Source organism: Galleria mellonella, unplaced genomic scaffold, assembly GCF_026898425.1.
Source record: "Galleria mellonella isolate WM207_F2 unplaced genomic scaffold, CSIRO_AGI_GalMel_v1 utg606, whole genome shotgun sequence".
NCBI classification, from domain to species: domain Eukaryota; kingdom Metazoa; phylum Arthropoda; class Insecta; order Lepidoptera; family Pyralidae; genus Galleria; species Galleria mellonella.
In genome coordinates, this window is record NW_026442126.1 from 303,088 (window position 1) to 320,751 (window position 17,664).

At 37.3% G+C, this 17,664-nt stretch overlaps 1 protein-coding gene across 1 annotated transcript; it reads left to right on the forward strand.

Annotated features, from left to right (window-relative positions):
• Positions 1-9,477: 9,477 nt before the first annotated feature.
• LOC113517168 (protein takeout-like) lies at positions 9,478-16,164 on the forward strand. Its single transcript, XM_052899652.1, has 5 exons — positions 9,478-9,656; positions 12,105-12,324; positions 13,795-13,925; positions 14,802-14,957; positions 15,760-16,164. The coding sequence occupies exons 1-5, from the start codon at positions 9,599-9,601 to the stop codon at positions 15,909-15,911; spliced, it is 717 nt and encodes a 238-aa protein (XP_052755612.1). The 5' UTR covers positions 9,478-9,598; the 3' UTR covers positions 15,912-16,164.
• The last annotated feature ends 1,500 nt before the right edge of the window (positions 16,165-17,664 follow it).

The window sequence follows — 17,664 nt, forward strand, 5'->3', positions numbered from 1 at the left end:
TATATTATTTTATATTTTAACGAGAACGTCAGGTTGACGTCCACGTGGTCCCCCTTGGAAATCATTGTGCTAAATTCCAGGTGTATTCGTCATGATGGGCTAACTGACCTGCCTTTCCATTCTCATTTATCATCCCTCACTGGTGCCCCGTCAGTGTATACCGTTAGCGCAGGCGGGATTACTATTCTATTATTATCCATTAAAAAAAATCTAACGAGAATGTAAATCTACTTACCTACTCATTGGAATCAAGACTTTCTTATAAATATCGGGGTCGAAATAAAAAAATATGGCTATATATAACAGTTATATAAAAAAAAATAACGAGAAATTGTCAAATTGATATCTATACTTTTTTTTTATACTACTTAGAATGGCAAACAAGCTGATGGAAAGTGGTAACCGTCGCCTATAGACATGAGCAGTGCCATGGACATAACAGAGTATACTGTTTCGCCCATGATACCCCCCATGCGTTACCATTACTGAGGACTCAGGTGTTATTCCTCTGTACCCTGTAAATTCACGTCATATCCCACCCTTCAAACCGAAACACAGCCATGCAAACACAACTGCTTCACGGTAGAAACACGAATGGAACAGAGGTACCCAACAATCGACTTTTGTACAAAGTCTCCCTCTGGTAAATGTAACATATATGTATTATGGATCAGAGGAGCTACCATGAAATGTTTACCAAAATTTCGATGCTGAATGAAACTAAAATTTTATGATTAAATTACAAAATACGGTTTTAATTCTTTTTATACCACGAAAGCGGCAAATAAGCATACAGCCCGTCTGATGGTAAACGGTCACTGTAGCCTATGGGCGCCTGCAACACTAGGAGTGTCACATGCGCATCGCCGACCCTGAATTAAATTTAATATGCCCTTATTAAAAACTCCATACTGTAATCTTTAGGGAAAACTTCGGCAAGAAATTCATTCGACAGCTTGAGCGTTCATGGGAGAAAATTCCTTTGAAACCGCACTGTACGTGACCATTTAGATTCAAGCGTATGAAAACGAATTACCTGTAGATGGCTTGCGGTAAAAATAAAAATTAAAAAATATGGTAGGACAAACGAAATGTTAAACGCCATTTACTGAGAAGTTTTCGGTATGAACAAAATCACGAAAATGAGTCCGAAAATTCGGAATTTTATGTCATAGTAGACCTCCTGAATTCGGTATGAATACGTGCCGTAGTTCACACGAAATTCGAATTTAAAGTTCTAAATAATGTTTCATAGTGAACCCCGTTTACAGACAATAACTTAAGCTATTGCAGCTGATGTGTGCAGATAAGAAACTTCTTAATGAAACCTGGTTTAAACGAAAATATAATAGAGAAATCCCGAGTTGTCTGCTCTCAATTAGCTGCAAAAATCAGCTATCAGGTAAATCTGGTTCTTCTTTTAAGAAAAAAGTAACACTAGGTATAATTATATATTGCCGGGGGAAAAGGGATTGTTAGTAATGGAGACTGAGAATCCTATTGCTAACAATATACCCAACCAGGTCGACCTCCTCGCGGTTCCCCTTTGGAAACTATCATGGTTAATTCCTGATGAATTCATCATGATGAGCTAACTGGCCTGTTTTCATTCTCATCTATCACCCTTCACTGGTGCTCCGCCAGCGTATCCCGTTAGCGCAGGCGGGGCTACAATACCATTTTCACCATAAAAAAAAATTATATATTGCCTACCAAATTAAAAGTAGCAATTTCACATGAAAACAAAATTATCAGACATACCTACAGGAGAAAAATTTACTCTGAGTGACTACATTACTCATTTGGCAACAACAATTTGTCCTCAGGAATGGCAACGCATGGGGGGTATCATGGGCGAAACAGTATACTCTGTTATGTCCATGATACTGCTCATGTCTATAGGCGACGGTTACCACTTTCCATCAGGGGGATCGTCAGCTTGTTTGCCATTCTAAGTCGTATAAAAAAAATGTTAAAATTTAATTTAAAAAACTACTAAAACTGATTTAAAAAGAGAATACAACAAACTTATATTTGCTCTACTCCATTTTTTGCCCTCATTTGTATGAAATTCTATCAAATCTAATTTTATCAAATTTTGTTATAGATTTAGAAAATAGAAACAATTAAATCTTGCTCAATTTAACAAATTTAATTAAAAAATTATAAATCGATTTAGAACTAACGGAGTTATGTTACGGAGGTAATAAACGTAAAAAAAACACGACCGAATTGAGAATGTCCACCTTTTTTAAATCGATTGCAAATTAGATTAATTTCTAAATTATATCCTTTAATTTTATTGCCATTCAATCGAAACACAGCCTTGCGACCACAGCTACAACACGAGTGAGTTAGAAGAACATACATTAAAGTTTTTTTTTTTTTATAATTAATAGATACAAACTTATATACATAGGCTTTTCGCGACTTTTTTGCCAGAGGGAGACTGTACAAAAGTCGATTGCTTGGGTACCTCTGTCCCGTTCATGTTTCTACTCTGAAATAGTTGTATTTGCATGGCTGTATTTCGGTTTGAAGGGTGAGATATGGCATAAATTTACAGGGTACAGAGGAATAACATCTGAGTCCTCAGGAATAGCAACGCATGGGGGGTATGTCCATGGTACTGCTCATGTCTATAGGCGACGGTTACCACTTTCCATTAGGTGGGCCGTTAGCTTGTTTGCTATTCTAAGTTGTATAAAAAAAAAAAACTCGACTTATATCGTTCCGCCACCACCGTATTCGTCCGATTTGGCTCCGTGCGACTTCTGGCTATTCAGGAAACTCCAAGACCAATGCGGGGACGCCGTTTTGACACGATTGAAGAGATAAAAACCGAATCGAAGAAGGTCTTGAAGGTTATATCAGAAAAAAATTCCGACTGTTTTGAGAACTGAAAAAAGCGTTGGTAAAAGTGTGTTTTATTGATAGATAGATAGATAACCTTTATTACCAAGTATTAAGAAAATAAAAAATTAAAACAACAAAAAGAAAAAAAAACAATTAATGTTGCTGGTTATAGGAGCCGCCTCAGCTGTTGCTATATATATATGTACAGCATGTATGTATTGGATGGGGGCTACTTTGAAAGAGGTGAAGTTAATTGAAAGAAAGAAAGAAAAAAACTTTATTTTACAAGAAATATGCGACGGCACCCACACAGGGGTTAAAAAAAATCCATATATTAAGAATTATAATAAAGAAACAAAACAAAAAATATTTAAATTTAAAAAAAAAAAAAAAAAAATTGGGAGGAATAAATAAAAAAATTATAAACTTTATAAACCAATTCATCTTACTTTTCGATAACAGATAATATGACATGATTCAAAAGACGGATTTAATGCTAAATGGTATTTTTGTTTTCTAGTTGACCTCGTGATGTAGCTGTGACTTTTTGATGAAACTTAATTATAACGATTATATCATTTATTTATTCACCGTGTGGTCCCGGCATAGAACGGGCCACCTCTTCCGTTCCTGTGGCTATAATAAGAGGCGACTAAGGAGGGCGAGGGATGGGCAGCAGCGTCCCTCTTAAAACATCTCTAAAAGCCTAACTGCGGTTGCCAACCCGCCTGCCAGGTGGGGGGAAAAGGATTGTTAGTAATGGAGACTGAGAATCCCATCGCTAGCAATATACCCAACCAGGTCGACCTCCTCGCGGTTCCCCCTGGAAACTATCATGGTTAATTCCTGATGAATTCATCATGATAGGCTAACTGGCCTGTTTTCATTCTCATCTATCACCCTTCACTGGTGCTCCGCCAGCGTATCCCGTTAGCGCAGGCGGGGTTCCCATACTATTTTCACCCATAAAAAAAACCGCCTGCCAAGTGCGGGAACTACTGGTAAAACTCCCCTTATGGGGAAGGCTTATGTCCAGCAGTGGACAGTTAACGGCTGAAATAAAAAATAAATTATATTCATTTATTTATATGCTTTTGTATATTTATTTATAGTATAGATATTAGGTTATAGCAAAAATATACACAGCCGGAGTTTTCCCTTAAAGGGATCTCTTCCAGTCAACATTGAGAACTCGAATATATATGAGATATTATGTTGATATAATTTAAAATATTTCTAATGTATTTATTGTCAAATGTGTTTACACTAGCGACCGGTTTCGAAACACGATACTCAGATGCGTTTAAGAATAAAAATTATAAGAATTATAAAGCCGGTATTATATATATATATATATATATAATACCGGCTTTATAATTCTTATAATTTTTATTCTTAAACGCATCTGAGTATCGTGTTTCGAAACCGGTCGCTAGTGTAAACACATTTGACAATAAATACATTAGAAATATTTTAAATTATATCAACATAATATCTCATATATATTCGAGTTCTCAATGTTGACTGGAAGAGATCCCTTTAAGGGAAAACTCCGGCTGTGTATATTTTTGCTATAACCTAATATCTATACTATAAATAAATATACAAAAGCATATAAATAAATGAATATAATTTATTTTTTATTTCAGCCGTTAACTGTCCACTGCTGGACATAAGCCTTCCCCATAAGGGGAGTTTTACCAGTAGTTCCCGCACTTGGCAGGCGGTTTTTTTTATGGGTGAAAATAGTATGGGAACCCCGCCTGCGCTAACGGGATACGCTGGCGGAGCACCAGTGAAGGGTGATAGATGAGAATGAAAACAGGCCAGTTAGCCTATCATGATGAATTCATCAGGAATTAACCATGATAGTTTCCAGGGGGAACCGCGAGGAGGTCGACCTGGTTGGGTATATTGCTAGCGATGGGATTCTCAGTCTCCATTACTAACAATCCTTTTCCCCCCACCTGGCAGGCGGGTTGGCAACCGCAGTTAGGCTTTTAGAGATGTTTTAAGAGGGACGCTGCTGCCCATCCCTCGCCCTCCTTAGTCGCCTCTTATTATAGCCACAGGAACGGAAGAGGTGGCCCGTTCTATGCCGGGACCACACGGTGAATAAATAAATGATATAATCGTTATAATTAAGTTTCATCAAAAAGTCACAGCTACATCACGAGGTCAACTAGAAAACAAAAATACCATTTAGCATTAAATCCGTCTTTTGAATCATGTCATATTATCTGTTATCGAAAAGTAAGATGAATTGGTTTATAAAGTTTATAATTTTTTTATTTATTCCTCCCAATTTTTTTTTTTTTTTTTTTAAATTTAAATATTTTTTGTTTTGTTTCTTTATTATAATTCTTAATATATGGATTTTTTTTAACCCCTGTGTGGGTGCCGTCGCATATTTCTTGTAAAATAAAGTTTTTTTCTTTCTTTCTTTCAATTAACTTCACCTCTTTCAAAGTAGCCCCCATCCAATACATACATGCTGTACATATATATATAGCAACAGCTGAGGCGGCTCCTATAACCAGCAACATTAATTGTTTTTTTTTCTTTTTGTTGTTTTAATTTTTTATTTTCTTAATACTTGGTAATAAAGGTTATCTATCTATCTATCAATAAAACACACTTTTACCAACGCTTTTTTCAGTTCTCAAAACAGTCGGAATTTTTTTCTGATATAACCTTCAAGACCTTCTTCGATTCGGTTTTTATCTCTTCAATCGTGTCAAAACGGCGTCCCCGCATTGGTCTTGGAGTTTCCTGAATAGCCAGAAGTCGCACGGAGCCAAATCGGACGAATACGGTGGTGGCGGAACGATATAAGTCGAGTTTTTTTTTTTATACAACTTAGAATAGCAAACAAGCTAACGGCCCACCTAATGGAAAGTGGTAACCGTCGCCTATAGACATGAGCAGTACCATGGACATACCCCCCATGCGTTGCTATTCCTGAGGACTCAGATGTTATTCCTCTGTACCCTGTAAATTTATGCCATATCTCACCCTTCAAACCGAAATACAGCCATGCAAATACAACTATTTCAGAGTAGAAACATGAACGGGACAGAGGTACCCAAGCAATCGACTTTTGTACAGTCTCCCTCTGGCAAAAAAGTCGCGAAAAGCCTATGTATATAAGTTTGTATCTATTAATTATAAAAAAAAAAAAACTTTAATGTATGTTCTTCTAACTCACTCGTGTTGTAGCTGTGGTCGCAAGGCTGTGTTTCGATTGAATGGCAATAAAATTAAAGGATATAATTTAGAAATTAATCTAATTTGCAATCGATTTAAAAAAGGTGGACATTCTCAATTCGGTCGTGTTTTTTTTACGTTTATTACCTCCGTAACATAACTCCGTTAGTTCTAAATCGATTTATAATTTTTTAATTAAATTTGTTAAATTGAGCAAGATTTAATTGTTTCTATTTTCTAAATCTATAACAAAATTTGATAAAATTAGATTTGATAGAATTTCATACAAATGAGGGCAAAAAATGGAGTAGAGCAAATATAAGTTTGTTGTATTCTCTTTTTAAATCAGTTTTAGTAGTTTTTTAAATTAAATTTTAACATTTTTTTTATACGACTTAGAATGGCAAACAAGCTGACGATCCCCCTGATGGAAAGTGGTAACCGTCGCCTATAGACATGAGCAGTATCATGGACATAACAGAGTATACTGTTTCGCCCATGATACCCCCCATGCGTTGCCATTCCTGAGGACAAATTGTTGTTGCCAAATGAGTAATGTAGTCACTCAGAGTAAATTTTTCTCCTGTAGGTATGTCTGATAATTTTGTTTTCATGTGAAATTGCTACTTTTAATTTGGTAGGCAATATATAATTTTTTTTATGGTGAAAATGGTATTGTAGCCCCGCCTGCGCTAACGGGATACGCTGGCGGAGCACCAGTGAAGGGTGATAGATGAGAATGAAAACAGGCCAGTTAGCTCATCATGATGAATTCATCAGGAATTAACCATGATAGTTTCCAAAGGGGAACCGCGAGGAGGTCGACCTGGTTGGGTATATTGTTAGCAATAGGATTCTCAGTCTCCATTACTAACAATCCCTTTTCCCCCCGGCAATATATAATTATACCTAGTGTTACTTTTTTCTTAAAAGAAGAACCAGATTTACCTGATAGCTGATTTTTGCAGCTAATTGAGAGCAGACAACTCGGGATTTCTCTATTATATTTTCGTTTAAACCAGGTTTCATTAAGAAGTTTCTTATCTGCACACATCAGCTGCAATAGCTTAAGTTATTGTCTGTAAACGGGGTTCACTATGAAACATTGTTCACTATGAAGGATTGTTAGTAATGGAGACTGAGAATCCCATCGCTAGCAATATACCCAACCAGGTCGACCTCCTCGCGGTTCCCCCTGGAAACTATCATGGTTAATTCCTGATGAATTCATCATGATAGGCTAACTGGCCTGTTTTCATTCTCATCTATCACCCTTCACTGGTGCTCCGCCAGCGTATCCCGTTAGCGCAGGCGGGGTTCCCATACTATTTTCACCCATAAAAAAAACCGCCTGCCAAGTGCGGGAACTACTGGTAAAACTCCCCTTATGGGGAAGGCTTATGTCCAGCAGTGGACAGTTAACGGCTGAAATAAAAAATAAATTATATTCATTTATTTATATGCTTTTGTATATTTATTTATAGTATAGATATTAGGTTATAGCAAAAATATACACAGCCGGAGTTTTCCCTTAAAGGGATCTCTTCCAGTCAACATTGAGAACTCGAATATATATGAGATATTATGTTGATATAATTTAAAATATTTCTAATGTATTTATTGTCAAATGTGTTTACACTAGCGACCGGTTTCGAAACACGATACTCAGATGCGTTTAAGAATAAAAATTATAAGAATTATAAAGCCGGTATTATATATATATATATATATATATATATATATATATATATATATATATATATATATATATATATATATATATATATATATATATATATATAAAACTTACAATGGCATAATGAGGGACTACTTGATACAAAGCGGTGACCGTCGCCTATATAATTAACAATCTCTTTCCCTCGGAACTTTTTATGCCTCCGTACCTTATATATACACTGCCATATTCCAGCCTTCCTCACCATGTGGTCCCGGCATAAAATAGGCCACCCCTTACTTTCCCATGGATGTCGTAAGAGGCGACTATGTAAGTGAGAGCAAAGGAAAGGCAACAGCGTCCCTCTGAAAACATCTCCAAAGCTTAACTGCGGTTGCCAAGCCGCCTGCCAAACGTGGCAACTACTGGCAAAACCCCTTAAAGTGGAGGATTGTGTTCAGCAGCAATGTTATTTTATTAATATATTAAAAATATTAATAAAATAGGATTAATAAAATACCTTCCTCTACAAGCAGATGACACACGTTTATATTAACATATGTTTTGATTTAAAAACTGAATTACTGAACCGGTTTTAAAAAAAAACTTTTCATCTGTAAATATATCCTTTTATATAAAAAAAAAAAATTCAAATCCATTTAGAATTGACGGAGTCATGAGGTAACAAACATACTTTGATTGAATAAGAAAAACCACACAGAATCAGGATGGATCGATCTCGATCTGTTGTTTAACGGTCATTAGATCGAATCTTAAAAATATCTCAAAAACAGGTTAAATTTTTGTCCGCTAAATGTCAAATTAGCTGACTTGTTTTTATCAGTATTGTATGTACTTACGCGCATAATGTATCTTGACGTATCTATATTTAGTACATTACTGCAACGGCCCGCAACTGAGGCATTGATGGACGAACGTGCATATGTGGGCCAAGGCGTAGCCGAGGCACACATACGTGAGACCAACAATGCCTAGTTGTGGCCGAGACTTGTATAGTACTTTTCTCAAACAATGCGCGGAAATCAAAAACACAATTTTACTTTTTAAGTTCAATGACGAATAACTTAATAATAAAATATTTTCACGCGCCATAATGTTCCTTTGTTTTTTTTTTTTCAATAAACAGCTTTCTATTTACAAGCCAGTTCGAATTTTAAATAAAACCTTTTATAAGTTACCTCCTTGGTAGCCATGTTTCGAAGTAAAAGGTCATTCCATTTTTAAATTACAGGACAGATATGAGTTTACATAGTAATTTATCTGGCCGCAAAACACAGACAGATATGGATTTTCATACAACTTTTGCCGGCCGCTGCCCGCATGTATCTGGCCAGTACGGCAATTTTGATTTATCTCTAAGAAGATTGTCAAAATAATGCTCACATTTCCAATCATGTTTGAGAAATAATTATTTATTATATAGAATAAGCGTGAACGCATTAAAAAGATGCAGAATTTATAATACAAAATAAATACAGAAGTTAAAGAAAGAAAACGCACATAATTATTCATCACGCAAAATTGTATGAAAAAGTTGACCCGCTTTTGTTGAAGCATTTGTATGGAGAGACTCTGTCTTAAATAATAAAAGATTAAAAATTAATTAAAACATCAAGAAAGAAAAAAATATGCGAAATAATATTAATTTAAAAAAAACTTGAAACATATAGCTAACTTAGCCTAGACTAGTTTGCGAGGAGTTGTGAGGTCACAAATGTCGCGACATATGTATATAAACGGGCAAGCGCCAGGCCGCGCATTTACTAAAATATACAGTTTACTACTATGTCACTTAATTAAGTAATAGGATAATTATCCTAGTTTTATGAGCTTCTCAAAATGTTGTGTTGCATTATTTATTTGTTCACCTTGATCATCAGCGCAACGTGTTCTTTAGGTAAGAATATGCATCGCCTTCAGCATCATTCATAACCTATAACCTATGTCTACTGAGTAACTGCTTTCACCTCCCATGCTCGCTAGTCAAGAAAAATATGTTTTCTTTTATAATAATGATTAAATTTATCATATATATATATATATATATATTCTTTATTGCACTTAAACAATATATGCGACGATTAGTTTAACAACTTGTTAGCAAGGGAGGACTTATCTCTGAAAGAGATCTCTTCCAGCCAACCCAGTGTAGTTAGAGAGAAAATAATTTAATTTGGGAAATCCAGTGCAGGAAAGATATCAGTTATTTTAATTTGCAAAAGATGCTTTTTTTAATTATACAGCACTATCATACCTACTTGTACAACAATTAGTCCGTTACCTTAAAGTTGTCTTGAAAAGATTGCTCTCAGCAATAAGACCGCCTTACTGTACTTATACAACTGTATCGTTACATTTGTGAATTGTCTTGCTTATTTCCTATATTGTATAATGCAAATAGAGTATACTCATTCATTCATTAAAATACAAACAAGCTGACATGGGGTGTCATGATGGAAACTGACAATATAGCTGGCTCACCCATAAATTTGAAAAACACGATTTACAGAATACATTATGATACCCATTATGCTCCTCATGCGTTGATGTTCCTGAAGATTGTGATGTTGTACTGAAGGCATTACATCCCTCCTTATCCATCCTCCATACCCTGTAATTTCACTGCCATACCCCACTCTTATGCATGTAGTTCCGGCATACAATAGGCCATCACTTCCTTTCCCATGGGTGTCATAAGAGGCGACTAAGTGGCAACTACTGGCAAACCCCTCAAGGGGTTGGGGGGAAAGGGATTGTTACTAATGGAGACTGAGAATACCATTGTTAGCAATATACCCAGCCAGGTCGACCTCCACGCGGTTCTCCTTGGAAACTATCATGGTTAATTCCTGATGAATTCATCATGATCGGCTAACTGGCCTGTTTTCATTCTCATCGATCACCCTTCACTGGTGCTCCGCCAGCGTATCCCGTTAGCGCAGGCGGGGTTACCATACCATTTTCACACATCAAAAAAAAAAACCCTCAAGGGGAGACTTATGGGGCAGTGGACAGTTAAAGTCTGATATAATGATGATGATCCCACTGTGCAAATCAAACCACACTCATGCGAACTGCTGTTTTACTGCAGAATGAGTGGAATAAAGTTATCCATTACCCAAGCTGATTGATTTTTGTACATAGTTTTCCTCCGGTAAAAGTAAAACTTCTTATGGAACCTTCGAAGATCATCCCTCCATCTTTAACGACATCTGTCACGGTATTTTTTTGGGTTTACAGAGAGCTAAGATATACAAATTTCGAATCACTATTATCTTGTCATTAAGGATATAAATATGTATAGAAATCTAGCCCTACTTTACTGTTGTCGCTTCTTATACTGCGTCAGCACTTTTCGTACAAGAGCGCAGCAAGATTAATTCCTAGTGAATATTTCACCATGGGGCAATTAACCTGATTTCATCATCATCTTCTGCCTTTATCTCAATTATTTGAAGTCGATGTAATATGATACCAGAGGGAGACTTTATACAAAAGTCGTTTGCTTGGGCACCTCTGTCCCACAGTTTTGTATGCATGGCTGATTTGAAAGGTGGGATATGGCGTGAATTTACAGGGTACAGAGGAATAACACCTGAGTCCTCAGGAATGGCAACGCATGGGGGGTATCATGGGCGAAACAGTATACTCTGTTATGTCCATGGTACTGCTCATGTCTATAGGCGACGGTTATCACTTTCCATCGGGTGGGCCGTCAACTTGTTTGCCATTCTAAGTTGTATAAAGAAAAAAAATATTTTATTCATATTTCGCAAACGGTTGAGTTTTGGTTTTATGACAGCTGTCTGCCTAACGTCATCCCTCCTTGGGAATGTGTTTGGAACTGAATTCATCCTCCTCTATATAGATATATGAAGTATATATTCATATATGAAATACTGCTCCATCAACGTAAATCATGTCGTAACGCAAGTACCCCAATGGTATCCCCGTACCATTCCATGTCATCTATAAAATAAACATTACCACGCTTGTCCAACGGGAATTGGTGGCAAGTGAGTAAGCAATCTGAATGAAAAATACCTATATGTATTATAGATAGATAGATAGATACTCTTTATTGTTTCCTCCAAAAGATTACAATAGTAAACTTATTATAAATATAAACAATTACAAGAAATAATCACAATGAGAAAACAATGGGCGACCTTATCGCTAAGAGCGATCTCTTCCAGGCAACCTTTGGATGGAGAGGAGTACATAAACAATTTGGTAGGAGGCACGATGAAAAATTTTATTAGTTCTAGATATGGGAGATGTAATACATATAATACATATGTATTTTTTATTCATGTCATTATTTATGATTATTTGTCTCCTGTAGTGCCCTTCATCACACCGTGTCGTAATGGAAACCATACTTGCACCCTCGCGTCCGCCCGAGCAGCGCTCCCTTATATCGCTGCTGGACAACCCGAGCTGGATTTGAAACCCTTGGATCCCCTACACATTCCAATAATAAACATAACTCAAGGTCCTCTACAGCTCACGTTGACTGACAACGTGATTACGGGGCTTAAGGATTGCAAGATCAACGACATTCGGTAAGCAAGCTTTAATTTATTTTTTTAATATAATTTAGAGTTTCTCCCTAAATAGCACTGGTACTGCATATCCCTTTCAGACCTGAACAATACGGGTGTGAGTTGTAACTTTAAAAAATTCTAAAAGCGCGCGCAATTAATTTTTACGCACGAAGCTGAAATAACATGATTGTGAGATTCTAAACCAGCCAATAAGAAATCATTTTAGCGGTTAGGTGGTGCAGTAGTCTCGTGCGTGCCTGCAAGATGGCTTGGCTTCAAAACACGAGGCGTGAATTTACTGGGTACAGAGGAATAACACCTGACTCCGGGGGGAAAGGATTGTTAGTAATGGGGTTTAATGAACTCATAGCAATACACTATCAGGTCGACCTCCACGTGGTTCCCCCTGGAAACCATCGTGAACAATTCTTGTTGAATTCGTCACGATGGGCTAACTAACCTGCTTCATCCTCATCTATCATCCTCCACTGGTACCCCGCCAGTGTATACCGATAGCGCGGGCGGGGTTACCATTCCATTATCACTCATTACAAAAAAAACACCTGACTCCTCAGGAATGGCAACGCATGGGGGGTATCATGGGCGAAACAGTATACTCTGTTATGTCCATGGTATTGCTCATGTCTATAGGCGACGGTTACCATTTCCCATCAGGTGGGCTGTCAGTTTGTTTGCCATTTTAAGTTGTATAAAAAAAAAACACGAAAATATATTTCATCCGTAAGAAAAAAAATCTTAGGTCTGAAAGGGTTATAGGCTAATAGGTAACCGCTAACATCAGATTTATGCTAGAATATTATGGAAATTATTCTCTGTTTTCTCTAAGTCTGATTTCAGTTTAGTTATACATTATATCTGCCATATTTATAATAGGCGGTATCGGGTATCGGCCCTCATCAAAAGCGTTAATACAATAAAATCTTTTTCATCATTGTATGCAAAATCTTATTGGAGAATTCTCTCAATAACTTCCATACCTCTACTGGTATTCAGATACCCATCCCAACAGCTTTTCCATTCTTTATATATTTTACTGCTTTCATCACTTCATCCATATTTATTTCGCTCACTAAACCTATAGACACTAAATTAACTTTTAGTTCATTATTCCAAACATTTTCTTCATTTCGCGTTGTTTTTTTTTTATAACACAGGCGGCAAATTTGCATGCGACTCACATGATGATAAGTGACTACCGCCGCCCATGATCATTCGCAACACCACAGGCATTGCAGGTGTGCTGCTGGTCTTTTAAAATGGAATATGCTTACACACATTTTAACACATAAAATCCGATTGAGATTGTGTATTTAAAATATTTTCTGCATTTATAGGTTTTTCAAAGTATACTTTCCAACGTTCTTTCATGTCATCATTTGTCAACAAAATCTATTCTATATATTATCACTTAGTAAAATTGGTAATTGCTTCAAAATATTTCATTATTTTCATTTACGTGTATTTCAGACTCGACACCACAAAACTCGAGCAATTGATAGTGATTCTTTGTACGACAGAAGAAACTGGGAACTACAAAGCGAGTGGACAGCTAGTGTTATTACCGGTGGAAGGAGAGGGAAAATATAATATTAAGACACGTGAGTATTAAGAGTACATAATTAATTTTTTTTTATACAACTTAGAATGGCAAACAAGCTGACGGCCCACTTGATGGAAAGTGGTAACCGTCGCCTTTAGACATGAGCAGTACCATGGGCATAACAGAGTATAATGTTTCGCCCATGATACCACCCGTGCGTTGCCAATCCTGAGGACTTAGGTGTTATTCCTCTGTACCCTGTAAATTCACGCCATATCCCACCCTTCAAACCGAAACACAGCCATGCAAACACAACTGCTTCACGCTTGAAACACGAATGTGACAGAGGTACCCAAGCAAACGATTTTTGTACAAAGTCTTCCTCTGGTGTCTCCCTTTGCAGTAGTGTCTAATAGTAATGACAGGTGGTAAAGTTCTTTGACCTGGTGTGGCGTAGCATCATCTTCATTATATCAGCCTTTAACTGTCCACTGCTGGGCATAAGCCTCCCATTAGAGGGTTTTGCCAGTAGTTTCCACGCTTGGCAGGCGGATTGGCAACCGCAGTTAGGCTTTGGAGATATTTTTAGAGGGTCGTCGTTCTCCATCCCTCGCCCTTAGTTGCCGCTTACGACACCAATGGAAAAGGAAAGGGTGATCTACTCTATGCCGGGAGTACACGGTGTAGCGTATAGATAGATAGACAGATACTCTTTATTGTTCCCTCCATAAGATTACAATAGTAATCTTATTATAAATACAAACAATTACAAGAATTAATCACAGTGAGAAAACAATGGGCGACCTTATCGCTAAAAGCAATCTCTTTCAGACAACCTTTGGATGGAGAGGAGTAATATATAATTCTTGACAATTATTATCTTTTAATAAAGTTAATGACGTCTAGATTGTGATAAAGTTTTATTTATTTACAGGTGACATGATTTTTAAAGTTACCACTGAAATAACAACAGTGCCAGGGGACGATGGGAAACTCCACTGGCACGTGAACAAGTGGAAACACACGTACCAGGTGAAGACTGGCGCTCACTTCCAGTTCGATAACTTGTTCAATGGAAATGAGGTTTTGGGTAAGTAGTATCTAGTATTTCTTAAAAGGTTTTTTATACAAGAAGCTCAAGACCCGTCTGAATGTGAGTGGTCAGCGTCATCTTTTGCTTACACGGTTATATTCTGAGAGCCGAGAGCATTTTGCGACATCTATAATGCTTAGATTATATAGATAGAGCATCAAGCCTCAAGGTGCTCTAACTGGACATACGCCAATAAGGCATATACTACACAAGATGGGTCTATCTTCGGACACACTGTGCAGACTGTGCGGGGAGAAATCGTAATCCATGGAACACTTGATGTGCAATTGCGATTCGTTGGCAAGTATGCGTATGAGTCTATTAGGAAAGGCTTATCCAGAACCAGGGGACTACAGATATCTTAAACCGCGGGATATCGTTAGGGTAACACATAGGATCTATGAAATGATGGTGTAAGGCAGGGGGAAGCACAAAAGATCCGTATGGGTCGACGTGCATCGGCTTAGCTGACCCCATATGCGAAAAATAAGATAAGATAAGATCAACCCTCAAAAATAGGTCAAGTTTTTATCAGTTAATTTGACAATAACCTGACAAAAAGTTGACAAAAGCATGAGATTCATAGTGTATATAGTGTGTAAAGAGAGCTATCTGTTCCGTGATGACCATAGTGCTATCACCATTATCCAACCATCAAGTGGGGTGTAAAATTGTTTGCCATTCTATAAAAAAATATAAACTTTAAAAAAAAAGAGTTCTCCCCTGTTAATGTTCCAAGTTTTCATAGGATTTGGAACATTATTACTTGTTTTAATTGGATATTGTTTGGTTGCTTTAGCCGAGCCGATTCATACATTCTTGAACACAAACTGGAAAGACGTAATGGAGGAGTTGGCGCCGCCGGTGATCCATTCCATTTTGGAGGCCATCGTGAATTCCATTAAGGCTTTCCTCAAAGCAGTGCCCATCGACGAGCTTGTTCTTAGTTAAGCAAACAGAATGTTACTCAGCTATGTAATATACTTACAAATGTATTTAGTTTTTTATAGAATGATAATGGTAATGGTAGCTATTGGTAAACGCTAGCGGAGAACCTGTGAATGATAATAGGGGAGAAGTCAGATCAGTTGGTCCATTGTAACAAATTCACCATGACTTAACCATCTGACAATATATTTTTTTTAGGATAAGATTGTTAATACTATTGTTGTTATTATAAATTAGTAAATTTTTCTATCTTCAACTCGTTTTTCTTTTATTTATACCACTGAGGTGGCAAACAAGCATACGGCCCACCTGATGGTAAGTGGTTATCGTAGCTTATGAACACCTGCAATATCAGAGGTATTACGCGTGCGTTGCCGACCCTGAAGAAACCTCTTTACCCCTTTTTTGAAGAACCCCATGCTGTAGGCACTTGAGAAAACCTCGGCAGGGAGCTCATTCCACAACCTGAGTGTTCGTGGGAGGAAACATCTCTGAAACCGCGCAGTACGCAAAAAAAAAGTGGCTGTGAGCATCATATTGAACAATTCCTCTGAGCCCAATCCATTGTACAAGCGGTAGAACACGCAAAGTGAGGCAAAATCTCTCCTAAGACTTGAATGTTCGATACCGCTTGTGAGCCTGGGATCATCGACAATTCTCATAGCTCGTCCTTGCAACGAGTCGAAGGGTTCAAGCTGGTATTTAGATGCTCCAGCCCATAAGTGACAGCAATACTTTATGTGGGGCCAATTTGCGATTTGTAGAGCATTAATCGCTGATCCGGCGTAAAGTAATGCTTCGCTCTATTGAGCACACTGAGTTTTTTTGATGCCAGCTTCACCTTCTTCGAGGTGGCCACGGAACTGTACATCACTAGAGATGTCGACACCAAGGATCCCAATGCTTTTAGAGATGTTAAGAGACGTGCCTTGGAACTGTGGAGCTATACCTGTACATTATATTTACCAGCCGTTAAGTGTTCACTTTAATACTACTTTTACTTCCACATCTTTAGATGCTCATGAATTCGATTCTCGCGATATCAATAATACATGTATTGGTCTTGGAGTTCTATCTATGTATGAGTATAATTATTATGTAGCCACAATTTTTTCTTCATGAGATTTTTTTCTTTTATTTTTATGCAACTCAGAATGGTAAACAAGCCGTCAACTTGTTTACCGCCTAATGGAACGGTATCCGTCGCCTATAGACATGAACTGTATCATGGACATAACAGAGTATAATGTGTCACTCATGTACCCTTTATGTGTTACCATTTCTAAGGACTAAAGTGTTATGCCTCTGTACCCTGTAATTTCATTGCCATGTTCCATTCTACAAACCGTATAACTTTATAACGTTTACAACGTGTCATCATATAACTTTCTACGTCATTTATTGACCCAAGAAAAACTTGAAGATCTGAAGAATATGACCTTTTTATACGAATAAGTTTAAGAGAGTCACATCCCTATAAAATTTTTAATCCCCCCAATCGCGTTATATTCTACCGAAAACCCCTGACTTAAGACGAACTGACAAAATGGTTGGCTCAGTCTAACGTTTACCGCGGAACACTGTACAACAACTGCTGTTTTTGTGCCTACCTTGATTAACAACGTACCTACTGTGTGGAGAACTCCTGAACTCTCTGGACATTGCCTATAGATCGCTCACAAGTATCGCGAGTGATTACATATCATATGTATATATATAGTGTGATTTTACACGAGATATAGACTAATATATATCG

Excerpts from the sequence above, each read along its gene's own strand:
- LOC113517168 (XM_052899652.1), top strand. The coding sequence starts at position 9,599 with ATGTTGTGTTGCATTATTTATTTGTTCACCTTGATCATCAGCGCAACG. Across the intron at positions 9,657-12,104 it reads CAGCGCAACGTGTTCTTTAG|TGCCCTTCATCACACCGTGT; the intron begins GTAAGAATATGC and ends TGTCTCCTGTAG. Across the intron at positions 14,958-15,759 it reads CAATGGAAATGAGGTTTTGG|CCGAGCCGATTCATACATTC; the intron begins GTAAGTAGTATC and ends TGGTTGCTTTAG.